We start from the raw sequence: 14,086 nt of genomic DNA, 5'->3' as shown, positions 1-14,086 counted from the left end.
GGCAGAAAGGAGTTGGTTTAGGCTGCAGGGAGGTCGGCAGAAGGAACGGTGAAATTGTTAGGGGGAGAGGGGGAAATCTCTCTCCGTGTGTGCATATGCATACGCACATCCTTGAGCTGGAAAAAATAGAAACAGGCCGAGGGAGCTGGCATTTGTCCACCGACAGCTTTCTGGGCCATGTGGCCAGCATGACTAAACCGCTTCTGTTGCAATGGAACACCATGACGGAAGTCAGAGTGCATGGAAACGCTGTTTACCTTCCCGCCATAGAGGTATCTATTTATCTACTTGCACTGGCGTGCTTTTGAACTGCTAGGTTGGCAGGAGCTGGGACAGAGCAACAGGAGCTTACCTCGTCACAGGGATTTGAACCCCCAGCTTTCCGATCGGCAAGCCCAAGAGGCTCAGTGGAGTTCCACAACCCCATAGTCACCTTTGACTGGACTTAACCATCCAGGGGTCCTTTACCTTACCTTTACCTTAACAGAAACATTTCTACCTGTCAGAATTATAGAACCATAGAATTGTAGATGGGGTTGGAAAGGACCCTGAGGCTCATCTAGTCCAATCCGGGGGACGCAGGTGGCGCTGTGGTCTAAACCACTGAGCCTCTTGGGCTTGCCGATTGGAAGGTCAGCAGTTTGAATCCCCGCGATAGAGGGAGTTCCTGTTGCTCTGTCCCAGCTCCTGCCAACCTAGCAGTTCGAAAGCATACCAGTGCAAGTAGATAAACCTGTACTGCTGTGGCGGGAAGGTCCAGGGGTCCTTTACCTTTACCTTCTTTTTTTTTTTAGTCCAATCCATGCAATGCAAGAATCTCCACTAAAGCATCCATGACAGATGGCTTTCCAACCTCTGCTTAAAAACCACCTAGGAAAGTCCACCACCTTCCGAGGAAGCCAATGTGGTGTAGTGGTTAAGAGCGGTGGACTCGTAATCTGGTGAACTGGGTTCGCTTCCCCGCTCCTCCATCTGCAGCTGCTGGGTGACCTTGGGCCAGTCACACTTCTCTGAAGTCTCTCAGCCCCACTCACCTCACAGAGTGTTTGTTGTGGGGGGGCGGGAAGGGAGAGGAGAATGTTAGCCGCTTTGAGACTCCTTCGGGTAGTGATAAAGTGGGATATCAAATCCAAACTCTTCTTCTTCTTCCTACAGTCAGAAAGTTATTGAATGCAACACCCACTGCACACCAGGATATTCCGTCTGCTCCCTAGCCTTGGGGATGCAGGTGAAAATCATGTCCAAGCAGCCTGCAGGGGCAGAATGGGCTCTGCCACTGTCTGGATACCTGGTTCTGGTGGAGAGCCCTGGTTGCAGCATGGCCGTGCCTCCCCCACCCCCACCCCTGCCGGTGGTTTCTGAATCTGTTTTCCTGCCATTACACCAAGGGTCCAAAGATGGCACCGTGAGCCCGGTGGGCTTTTTTGCCTTTCCGCAAAGTGTTGAACAATATCCCCGAGGCTCATGGCGGAGGTGCCTGGTTCAGTCCCCAGCCAAGGGATCAAAGAAGCGGCTGATAGGAAAGACGTCTGCCTGAGCCCCTGGAGAGCTGCTGCCAGCCAGAGCAAGCAATACTGGGCTAAGTGGACAATTTGACCTTGTAAAAGGCAGCTGTCTATATCCACGTGTGTGGGGGGAGGGTATTAGGGGCTGGTGGCCCTATTTGTGCTGCTCACCGATCCTAGCACCCCACATTACACTTCATGCGAACGCTGCATCCCTTAACAGCTCCTTTGGTGCCCCATAGCCTCACGGCTCTTCCAAGCCTGTTCCCCCTCCTCATGACAAATCCAGGCACTGCAACTCCTCACACAGGGGATGTGAAATGGCAGCCTAATGTGTGTACAGTCTAACCTCTGTTTACAAGGTTCTGGAAGACTGCTCGACTTCCGAAACATTTGAAAACCAAGGATCAATGGGTTGGCTGCAAAGTCAATGGGAAAAAAATATGAAAAATGCGCCTCGGAAGCTGTTCGACTTCCGAGGCACGTTTGAAAATGGAAGCAATTACTTCCGGGTTTTCGGCGTTCGGCTTCCGAGATGCTCAGAAACCGAGGTTCCACTGTATATATATATATTTGGAGAGAGAGAGAGAGGGCACAGTCTTCTTTTTGCAGAGGGGGTTGTCGCCCGTAGATTAGCTCCAACCAAACACCCACTGCCAGCCAACTTTATGACCGACCCTTTCACTAACACACCAGATGATTTTGCGTAACTTTATTTTTTTCCAGGTCCCACTTCACAGGCTGTCCTGCATACCTCCAAGTAGGTATCTGTTCTTTGTGTGGGTTTATGTGGTGTGCAGCTGCTTATAGTGGTGGAGACCAGCTGGTGCCCCCCGGCCTCTGGACCTCCAGGGGTGCTTGGACTCCCAACTTCCATAATCCCCGACCAGCAGGTATGCTGGCTGGAGCTCATGGGAGTTGCAACCCCCACCAGGAATGGTGGGGTTTGTAGTTCAGCAACAACTGGAGGGCCAAATGTCCCCCCTGCACTTTCCCTAAGTAGTAGAGCCCATGCTTTGCTTGCTGAAGGACCCTGGCTTTGACCCCCAGCAGTGGAATGAGGAAACTGGGTGCACTCTTAATGTTGCTGGATTCCAGCTCCCATTAGTCCCAGGCAGCATGACCCAATAGGCAGGGGTAGTGGGAAGTTTTAGCTTCAAAGGTAGTGAGTGCTGAAAAATATACACACACACCCCAGTCCTAACACTGTAGTGATTCATCACTGATCAGAGTTAAATGGACTAGTGGCTGGGTTCAAGGCATCTTGGTTCAAGGTGTCACAAAGAGAGAGAGAGAAAAGGGGTTGGTGGAAGAAGTCAGAAAAGCAGATTCCTGTCTGCCTTTGGCCCCACCCTCTGCCAACCACCTGCCCTTGGCAGATTACTGTCAAGGCAATACAGCCCTTAACTGAAAGAAGTGCCCCACCGCCTGCCCTGGAATGAAGCTGCTCTGGCGCTTTGTGAAATTTTGAATGGTAGTGCATAGCCAGCCTTGTTGTGGGGGTGTCCCTGAGCAGGCTGTGGTGGGCTCTGTCCCAAGGGGCTGGGGTTGCGGCAGCTGTCCCAAGGTGCCAGATGACGATGCCAGCCTTGCTTGAAAACATACTTTGAACCTCGCTGTTCCAGTGTGAATTGCCTGGAGCAGAGATGGTCGGCTTGCAGCCACCTCGGCATGTGTGCGCCGGTCGCCTCGTTGCTCAGCAGGCGAAGGGTGCTGAAGAAATCAATTGGAAAATGAAAGTGGTGATAAGCTGTCCTAAAGCATTAGATATCAGGGACTGGGCAGAGGAAGAATGGTGGAGATCGCCTTCCAAGCCTGTCCCTTCCAGAGAAGAAGAAGGCAGTTCAGAATTACAACAGGGGTTTGAGCGAGAACACAGCTCAGGGGCAGATGAGGGGGAAAGCTGGGAAATAGTGGGAGAAGAGGAGGAGGAAGAAGAAGAAGCACCAAGCGGGGGCACAACAGCTGGTGGACACAGTCCTTTTGGAAAGCATTCCTTACCCCCCTCCCAGAACCTGGCAAGCATTGAAAGTAGGAGAGCAAAGAGCACAAAGGCAGAGGGCTCTTTTCAGCACCTGTAGCGATGATGCATGAGTAAGTGGGAGAGACGGAAGGGTGGAGAATCACTCGGGACAACGCCATTATTCCAGGAGGCAGCATTCCTAAGCCTCTCTCTGTGAATTTTGAATAAAAAGCAGATGGTAAGAACTTTTGCTTGTCTTATTCTTTCCTGGCAATTTGCCGTGGGGGTTGGTTCCTCTGCCACCTGACATGAGCACTGCAAGTGTGGGCATCAACGGGTGCCACCTCTGTGATGGAGATTTCAAAAGGCTGCAGTGATGCTGTTATCGTGGAGTCTGCACTCTTGATTACGAACGTGGATGGGGAATTAGTGGCCAACCCAGGTATTTGCTGGGCCACAACTCTCATCAAACCCTGACCATTGGCCAAGCTGGCTAGAGCTGTTGGGAGTGTGGAGTCCAGCAACATCTGGAGAGCTCCATGTTCCCCAGCTGTGTGCTCAAGAACAAGATTCACCTGGCCCCCAGTTTCTTTGCAAGGAAACCAGTATTCCATTGCAAATTGTCCAGTGGACTCCAGTTGACCTTCTTCCCTCTGCATGGCTTAAGAGGAGGAGCTAGATCAGGTGTACAGTCCCACCTAGGGACATGGGGAGGCACTGTGGTCTAAACCACTGAGCCTCTTGGGCTTCCCCATTAGAAGGTCAGTGGTTCGAATCTCTGTGATGGGGTGAGCTCCCGTTGTTCTGTCCCAGCTCCTGCCAACCTAGCAGTTCGAAAGCATGCCAGTGCAAGTAGATAAATAGGTACCGCTGCGGCGGGAAGGTAAATGGCGTTTCCATGCGCTCTGGCTTCTGTCACGGTGTTCCATTGGGCCAGAAGCGGTTTAGTCATGCTGGCCACATGACCCGGAAAGCTGTCTGTGGACAAACTCTGTCTCCCTCGGCCTGAAAGCGAGATGAGCGCCGCAATCCCATAGTCACCTTTGACTGGATTTAACCATCCAGGGGTCTTTTACCTTTTTATCTACAGTCCCACCTACTGGGGGAGTCCAAGTGAGAGTCTGTTGCATCTTCTGAGTGAAGGCTGTGTATTTTCTGATCAGGTTATAGGACTGCGATGGATGGTTGTCTGTTGAGGGCGCAGGCACTAATTTGGCTGAACGTTTATTATTAATTTTCTGTTTCCACAGGTGATCTTGCAGAGGAGAGCCCAAAGATCGACACTGAAGCTTTATCACCAGATGGCTTGAAGTCAACAGATGCAACCAGATGTTTACAGGGCATGACAGCCCAGTCTCTCACCCAACACTTCGCAAGGAAGCATAAGCTAGGCAAAAAATATAGATTGGCTTCTTGTTTGCCCTCCAAGACCTGCCATCAAATAGATGATGATATGTCCCAGGGACCCTCCTCACCTTCTATCCAAAGGGACACTGCATTAAAGGGAGCAAAGTTGCAGCCTGAGAAAGACTCTGCCTCTGTGGCCTTGAAGACCAAAGGACTGCCGCTTCACCCTAAAACTGCGGAGCAGCTTTTGCCAGCCCTTAAACTCCCTGGGGCTCTTAAGGTGAAGCTGGCCAAATCGGATGACAGGAAATCAGCCAGTACCTCAAAGGATCTCCATCACTGTCAGAAATCTATGGTCCACATCAAATTCCAGAACGCCCTTCGAGATATTCAGGGGCCACCGGCCCCAAAAGCTGCCCGCAAGAAGAGGAGAAAGCAGCCTTCAGTGCTCCTGAAGAGGTTCAGGCACCGGGCGCTGGGTGGTACGAAGGCCTACGCTTTGCCCCCTCAGTATCCGGACCTTGTTGGCAAGCGGATCAGGCACTTGTACGAGGAGAAGGACAAGACAGAAGCGTGGTACCCAGGATTGGTGCTGCGGATTCACAAATACCACAAGAACCCTCTGAAGACAGTTTTTGCGGTGCAATATGACAGTGAGCCTGATTGGCAATATTACCTCGAGATTTTGCAGGACTATAAGAAAGGCTGGTTGGAGGTGGATGAGTGAGAGTGTGTGTGTGTTTGGTGTGGGTGGGGAGAGTGAGATAATGTCCAATTGGGTCATCCTGCTGGCAGATTGGAACCCCATTAGCAAGGTGCCTGAAAGCATAGCTATGTTCCATGGTCCTGGGCATCTCCCAGGCCTAATCTCCATGCATTTTGAAGAGGCTGATGAGGACTCTCTCCAGATGTTCCTCTGGTGGCGTGGAGCCCGCCAAATGCCACAGGGCTCCACATGTCTTCAGGAAACCTTGGCATATTGTGGTAGTTTGTGGTGGCAGCCATGTCAAAGGAGGAACATGGGAACAGGACCTAGAGTTCACAAGATGGCTTTTGTGCTCTTCCTCCCAGCACCAAAGCACACTGCGCTTGCTGCTGAATGAGGCAGCTGGCTACTGGTCTTTTAAAACTCCTCCGTTCAGCGTTGAGGTCCAGGTTTGAGGATGCCCTTGGTCTGTTTCCCACTGGTGGGCCTCCTCTTGTGTTGGTGGGCACCGGCAAGTATAGCTGGCCGCTGTGACAGACAGCTGTCACCCTTTAAATTTCCCACAGTGCTCCAGAGTGACAGCAGGTCAGGGGCATTGTGGGAAAGGAAAAGCTGCCTGGCACTGCTCAGAGGGCCAGTGAGAAAAAAAGGTGTGGATTCCTGGATCCCTTGCAAACCACGAGACTTCCATATATTCTGAAATGATCCAGACACAATTCTTAAGCAATTGCCAGTTTGGGTGCTGGAGAGGAAAGATTTTGCTTGGCAGTTTGTAGATCATTCTCCTTCCTGCTGCCTCCACACCCATGACAAAAAGAGAGAATCCAGCATTACTGGTCCAGGGGCATCAGAGGGCAATGAACTTCATCTGTGACCACTGGCCCTATTTGCTCACCCTGGTGAACAATAGCTAATGGTTCATTGTGAACACATTGATTTTAGCTGCTCTGCTACCCCTTGGCTGTTGCAAGGAGAGAAACAAACCATGATCCCTGGCTCAGCATTCTTCCCAACTAAGTCAGAGTAGATCCATTGAAATAAATGTACTTAAGTCCATTAATTTCAGTGGGTTGGCTTTGAATTGAACTAGCACTGGATCCAAGCCTCTGTCCATGTCAAGAACCATGGTTTGTTTTGTTCAAAAACCAACCAACCATGCTCAGCACCTGAGGTTTGTTCATGGCTTACCTCTCAGGGGTTTGCTTGAGTTGAAAAAAGACCGCTATTCCATAGTTTGAGACATAATGCTACGCCCAGAATCATCAGTTTGTTTCTCCCAATGGGGTGGAAGAAAGCAGCCCAGATCATCATGTTCGCAGTAAAAGCCATTCACCCTGGTTTGCCACAAAGTGTGGATTGAGCCTGCAGTTCGGTTGATTTGCTTGTTGAGGCAGCAGGCAAGACTGGTGGGTGGGTGGGTGGAAGAGAGGAACGGATCCTTGCAGCATGGAGGCGGGAGCTGTTGCTGTACTAGCAGCTTCGTCTTCTTCCTGCTTTCTTGAGGCCTCCAAAAAGAGATGGGCAGCACCTTTCAAGAGTCCTGCCTCCCCCACTGGCATTGCAGAAAGAGCTGAATTTCATGGGTTTCCTTTTCCTGTAGATGAATTTCATTCATGGGAGGTGCCATGATGCCTCTCTTGCCAAATTCACTTGCTCAAACCATGCAGGTGAGGTGGAAGCCCAGTTTTCTGAGTTACTGAATACGCATGACTGAATACGCCTTCCATACAACAATACGTATGGATGCAAAGTATCACCGCACATAGAAAGCTAGCAGGCCAGGGTTCTATTTCCCCCTGATGTGCTACTTTTCTAAGTGCGGCAGGTTTTTCCTTTTCTTTTTGAGGTTGGGGATTTGTGAAGCATTCAGTCTTGGTGGCCTCCAACCGTCACCATCAGAAGAGAATCAGCCTGGGAATAACTTCACCATTTCACCTGCTTTCTGTGATAACAGTGACCCATGCTTAATTCTAATGGGGACCACTTGATACATATATATTTTTTTAAAGGCAGTTTCCCTCCTGTGTATGTATTTAAAAAAAGGGAAGACAGCTTTGAAAAGTCCTGGTTTCTCCATAATGTCAGTGGGGACATGACTCCTGTACTTAAATGTTTGGTTTTTTGTGGCTTAAACTACCACATTTTAGAAATGTGGCAGCTTGGCCTTTATAAGGAGTTGCTGCTGTGTTCAGATCTATTTTTTTTTTTTTAATTAAAGGCTTCAAATTTGGTACTTTATTTTTGTGCAGGTTTTCAAAGCAGCTCTTGGTACTGTTTGTGGACTTAAGATCATTTATTTTTTTAAAGAAGCTCTTGTGTATATTAAAGGGAATCGGAAAGGAAAGTATGAATGATAGATTAGCTCTGTCACGTGCAAATCGTCCAAGACACCTGAAGATGTGTTTGTGCTGGTGGCAAAATTACTGTTCTGAAAAAGAGACGTGAGGCAGTAATGGAAGATAGTTTTAAGGCAGGACTGTGGTGCTGCTCAGATGTTCTTGGGCTACAACTCCCATCCGTCCCTGGCCATTGGCCATTCTATGAGAGTTGGGTGTCTAACAGCAGTTGGCCCTCTCCCTGCCACACATTGAAACTTGCAGCAGACTGGAAGGCTTTGAATATGACAAAGTCGCTTTCCAGCAAGGTCCAGACAGAATTCAGAGACTAGATGTGTGTACAGAACCGCAAGCTGGGTCACAGAGGAAGCAATTTATCTTAAGCAAATCTTAGGCGAGGGATGCATCGCGACGCCCCTTGTGCTCATGTGATAGAGGCAGCACCGCTTGCCATTTTCTCCTCGTTATTGTTGTTGTTGCTATTGTTATTAATATTATTATTTCCGTGGTGCACTGAGTGTGCAGATCGGTTTGGAAAGGGGTGGGGGAAAGCCTGCTATTTCCCCACCTTGCAGTCCTGCCAGACAATTTAAAAAGGGGGTCTTTTCTCCGCCTCATTTAAGTACTGTGCAACCATTTGGAAACAAGTGTTTGATACTGTATATTTTGTACAGAGTTCCAACGAGAGCACCTTGGCCTTTTTATTTAAATAAAAAAAAGTTTTGTAAGGATACAATTTCTAAGAGGTGCTTCACCAAGATTAAAATGTTTGTTTTGGAACTGGTGTGTTGCGGTCTTCTCTTTGTGTGTTCATTCATCGTTCAGTTTAATAGCAGACCTTGGTGACTCTCTAGTGCAAGTCTACACGTTATTTTTTTTAAAATCCCCCAAATGGCCTGTCAAGAACATGAATACTTCCAGGACAAATAGAACACTGGAGAGTCCATTAGTTGGTGCCAAACTGGGTCTTTGACCCGGGTGAAATAAAGCCCTATCGTTTCTTAATTTCTAGGATTTAGGGGGTGGGTCCCCCCAAACATACAACATTATGAATAAAAAGAACACAACTGGCGTGTCTAGAACAGGGTTTCCCAAACTTGGGTCTCCAGCTAGACTACAATTCCCATCATCCCTGACCACTGGTCCAACTAGCTAGGGATGATGGGAATTGTAGTCCAACTGTTTTTTTGGAGACCCAAGTTTGAGAAACCCTGATCTAGAAATCCATGAACAACTGGCAGGGAAAGTAGGGGAAGGAGAGCTTTTTCAGCCCAAAGACTGAACCCCCTTGCAGAAACACTTATAAATGTGTGCATTGGGGAGGGGGCAAGAAACAATAGTGGGTGGAGGAAGTTGGACCTGGGGGACCAGGGTTCATATCCCCACTGAGCCATGAAGCTCACTACTTGGCCTAAAATGCAAACCATGTACAGCACCTTGAGCCCCTTTGGAGGAAAGGAGGGATAGAGATGCAACAAATAAACAAAACACTGCTTTTACTCTGTTTTACTGGCACTGTGGGTTAAACCACAGAGCCTAGGACTTGCTGATCAGAAGGTTGGCGGTTTGAATCCCCGTGACGGGGTGAGCTCCCGTTGCTCAGTCCCAGATCCTGCCCATGTAGCAGTTCAAAAGCACATCAAAGTGCAAGTAGATAAATAGGTAGCGCTCTGGCAGGAAGGTAAACAGTGTTTCTCTGCGCTGCTCTGGTTCTCCAGAAGCGGCTTAGTCATGCTGGCCACATGACCTGGAAGCTGTACGCCAGCTCTTTTGGCCAATAAAGCGAGATGAGCGCTGCGACCCCAGAGTCATCCACGACTGGACCTAATGGTCAGGGGTCCCTTTACCTTTACCTTTTATATACATAACCAACCTGTTAAAAACAAAACCAGTATGCTAAAAGAAAAGCTTTTCAACACTATTCCCTTCCTGCAGGACAGAAACAAAACGTTTGCAGAAAACAAGTCTCGCATGAGGAACGGACAATGCAATAAAATGATAGCACCATTCACATTTGATGTATATAACAGCCAGGGGGAGGATCCCATTGGCAGATCTTGGCACCTCTGGAAACACATTCCTAAAGGGAAGGTGGACCCATGTTTAAAATGGACTTTGGTTCTTTTTTTTTTAGCTTTGTTTGGGGATTTCCCCCTCTTTGTTGTCTTGGCAGATTGGGGATAAGGTAGCTTCCAGTGTCACTAAGAGAATACATTTGCAAAGAGCTTGGAGAGTCACACCAATTATAAAATCCACCTTTATTAGGGCAACCAAAACAGTGACAGTGTAAGTGTGCACACATTCAGATTTTCTTCTCTTTAAAATTTAAATTGTAATTTTTTTTAAAAAAATTAAAATTATAAAATTATTAAAAAATTATTTAGTTTTTCAGATTTTAGAAATTTACAAACCATTATCCAATAACCAACATAAAAAGAGAATTCCAAAGAATATCCTGGACTTCCTTCCTCCCCTTTGTGGGTCCCTATATTAACCTTTTCCTCCTGCATCTTGTCTATTAATCCAAATCTACACACTGTATAATGACCAAAACTCAACATTAAACTACAAGTGTTATTCCAATTCCAGTCCTACTACTACTAATTTTAATTGTTTACAATGGTTTTTAAGGTGTTATATACTTTCCCCATTCCATATTAAAATTTTGGTCTTTCCGATTTCTGATTCTTCCAGTCATTTTTGCCATTTCTGCATAGTCCATCAACTTAATTTGCCATTCTTCTCTGGTAGGGACTCTCTCTTCTTTCCATCTCTGGGCTATTAACATCCAGGCACCTTCACTGTAAACGTTTGGGTATATGGGTGGTAAACAATACAAAGGGTTGGGTGTGGGTGGTGGTGGTGGGATGGCTGATATTGGAGCCATAGAGCAGGGTTCAGCAAACTTTTTCAGCAGGGGGCCGGTCCACTGTCCCTCAGACCTTGTGGGAGGCCGGACAATTTTTTTTTGGGGGGGGGAGAATGAATTCCTATGCCCCACAGATAACCCAGCGATGCATTTTAAATAAAAGCACACATTCTACTCATGTTAAAACACCAGGCAGGCCCCACAAATAACCCAGGGATGCATTTTAAATAAAAGGACACATACTACTCATGTTAAAACATGCTGATTCCTGGACCATCCAAGGGCTGGACCGATTGGGCCGGATCTGCCCCCCCCCGCCTTAGTTTGCCATGACATAGAGGTAATTTGCATTCACACACAGTCTTAAGGTGGAATGCAGGGGTGGGGTGGGGTGGGGTGGAAAACACCTCACAGAGCTTCATTTAAATGTGACATTGTCCCCCCTCCATTTCTGTTGTCTCTCTTGTCCAATGAAGCATTCTGGGAAACTCAAAAGCTTGCACACTTTATTTTGTAACAGCTTGGTTTGGAATTCGGAGTTTTTCTACATGGGCTGAAACAGGTACAGTTGCTTTTGGGTGACAAAAACCAGAAGCAACCATACTGGTCTGGGGGCAAAACACACTCTATAATAAAATTTACAAACAGGGTCTCTTCCATACCTAGTGTGAGAGCCAGTGTTGTGTAGCACTTAGTGTGTTGGATCGGGAACCTGGGAGACCAGGGTTCAAATCCCCCACTCAGCTGTGAAACTCACTACGTGACCTTGGCCCAGTCACTTCTCTCAGTCCTACCCACCTCGCACGGTCGCTGTGAAGATAAAATGAAGAGAAAGTGAACCATCTTTGCCACCTTCGGTCCCTTGAAGGAAAGGTGGGCTATAAATGCAACAGAAATAGATACAAATTATTACGCAACATATTATAAATACAAAACAATGCAAGATACAATGACAATGTGATCGACATACAAACTTTACAACTTTGTAACATGCTCCCTACCTTTCTACAATAGGCATACCATTTACTGCTCTGGAATGGCTTAGTTGGGGGGCAAAAGATTCTGGCATTGTGCGGGGTGTGTGTGTGTTGGACTAGAATCATAGAGGTCCCTTTCAACACTATGATTCTGTTTACCCAGCTTTTGGTAAATGTGTGAAATGATTATAACATTCAAACACAGATTTTTTTGTGTGGGGGGCATTCTAACTTTTTCTCTGAAACTTTAGTTTTTGTTAAAAAAATGTACTCAATACCAGAATTATTATTTTTTGTAATGTGTTCAAGACTAGGATTTTTAAAAATGTGGCAAACTGCTTAGATATTGTTGCTAAAAGATAAGTGGCCCGCAAACTGTTGTTATAAAGTAAAATATTCATTTGTGAAAGAACTTATTTTATTCATTTAAATCTGTGTATACTACTCACTGACAGAAAATATCAAGATGGTGTACATCAGCATATACATATAAAATGAGATAAACATATTTTTCTCCAGCGCAACCTTCCCTTTCTTTTGGATTTAACACCCCAGAATGTCTGGCAAGGAAGAAAGCTAGCTTGACTTGGTAAAATATGCTGAAAGACAGGATGTTATTGTTGCATCCAAACAGAGCCTTTTCTTTGTCTTGCAGTTTCCCCCATAAAAGACCTGTAGCAATGACTTTCTTTAAGGCTATGAACTTTGGAATCCCTCCTTGAGGCTGTTCTTTTAACAGGAGTGCCACTTGCAGCAATTATCAGGTGATCTGCATTTTTTATTCGATTCCATATTTCACCTCTAAACATCACCTTTTACTTAAAGGCACAGGAGCCATATCCCACAGGAGCCCTATCCTGTTAATACATGGTCCTCCAGCCAGGTTTGCTCAATAGAAGTCCTAGGAGGAAATGTGTGGCAAAGTCTACTCTAAACATCTGAAGGGCACTAGGTCAGAAAAGGCTGTGGTTAGCAAGTTAGACCTGGTAGATCATCACTCAACTATGGAGCTCATTGGCTGACATTGGGCTAGTTATTCTCTCTCAGCCTAACCTACCACATAGGGTTGTTGTGGGGGAAATTAAATTAAAGCCCTTGGTGTAAGAGAAAGATAAAATTGCAAAATCCATCTCCTTGGTTAATTTAATTATTTGTGAAAGTACTCTGCAATAGGCATCGAGGAAGCCCACAGAGAAGTCAGTGCTTGCTCCTGCGGCTTAAAAACACAGCAGCAGGTTTTTAAAAAACCAGAAGCATTTTTACTTGTTATTATAGGTCAGGAGGGACGCAGGTGGCGCTGTGGGTTAAAGCCTCAGCGCCTAGGACTTGCCGATCGAAAGGTCGGCGGTTCGAATCCCCGCGGCGGGGTGCGCTCCCGTTGTTCGGTCCCAGCGCCTGCCAACCTAGCAGTTCAAAAGCACCCCTGGGTGCAAGTAGATAAATAGGGACCGCTTACTAGCGGGAAGGTAAACGGCGTTTCCGTGTGCGGCTCTGGCTCACCAGAGCAGCGATGTCACGCTGGCCACGTGACCTGGAAGTGTCTCCGGACAGTGCTGGCCCCCGGCCTCTTGAGTGAGATGGGCGCACAACCCCAGAGTCTGTCAAGACTGGCCCGTACGGGCAGGGGTACCTTTACCTTTTACTATAGGTCAGGACATTAATAGGCAAGATGTTAAATTATTTTTATATTCAACAACTGCGGCAAGAGTATTGTTAGCCCAGAAATGGAAACAAGAAGAAATTCCGACGAAAGAAGAATGGCAGATGAAATTAATGGACTATGCAGAATTGGACAAAATGACAGGAAGGATTTGAAACCTGCGGGACCAGAGATTTACAGAAGATTGGAAGAAGTATATGAATTATTTGAAGAGCAACTGTAATCAGCAAATTACACTAGAAGGACTACAAGAAGTTTTGTAAGGAGAAATATACGAAATGTTACAAAGCAGAAAAAGATAGAGCTATTGGTTATGAGTTTGAAATGTAATAGGGAAGATAAGAAATGCATACTGAGAGATTAGATTGGAAAATTTTCAGACAGGATTGATGGAAGTCAGAAATTTGAATAAGATGTAAAAGTATGTTTAATTACTGTTGAAAATGACATGTTAAAAAAACTAATAAAAATTATATTAAAAAAACCAGCAAAAAACACAGCTGCACAAAAGTTGGCAACACTGTACTGTTTTTACTTTTACGCATATGTTCTGTTACAGTGTCGCTGTTGTGATGGTTTTGCAACCCGCATGTTGCTTTTCAGTACCAAAGTTTCAAGGTGGTTTACAGCAGTTTTTTTTTTTTTAAGACTGGAGCACACCAAAATGTACCTGGCTCCTCTTCCTCCTCATGAGTAAAACTTGCTCAGACAGCCGGGGAGGCG

The 14,086-nt window shown here is 46.7% G+C and overlaps 1 protein-coding gene across 3 annotated transcripts in view; it reads left to right on the top strand.

The window, feature by feature from the left end:
- Positions 1-8,637, top strand: part of LOC310831608 (uncharacterized protein C15orf39 homolog) — a 50,515-nt gene extending 41,878 nt beyond the window's left edge. For 2 of the 3 annotated variants that reach the window (XM_083712439.1, XM_083712438.1), the window contains one exon: positions 4,719-8,637. In XM_083712439.1, the coding sequence (XP_083568565.1) occupies positions 4,719-5,542 (824 nt within the window). In that variant the 3' untranslated portion in view covers positions 5,543-8,637. Of the gene's footprint in view, positions 1-2,231; positions 2,266-4,718 lie in introns of all 3 variants that reach the window. The other variant, XM_083712440.1, reaches the window with a different exon arrangement.
- The last annotated feature ends 5,449 nt before the right edge of the window (positions 8,638-14,086 follow it).

The sequence above is a fragment of the Podarcis gaigeae genome (assembly GCF_964106915.1).
Source record: "Podarcis gaigeae genome assembly, chromosome: 14".
NCBI lineage: Eukaryota > Metazoa > Chordata > Lepidosauria > Squamata > Lacertidae > Podarcis > Podarcis gaigeae.
The sequence above is the reverse complement of the archived record's forward strand: the minus strand, read 5'-3'. Positions and strand labels throughout refer to the sequence as shown.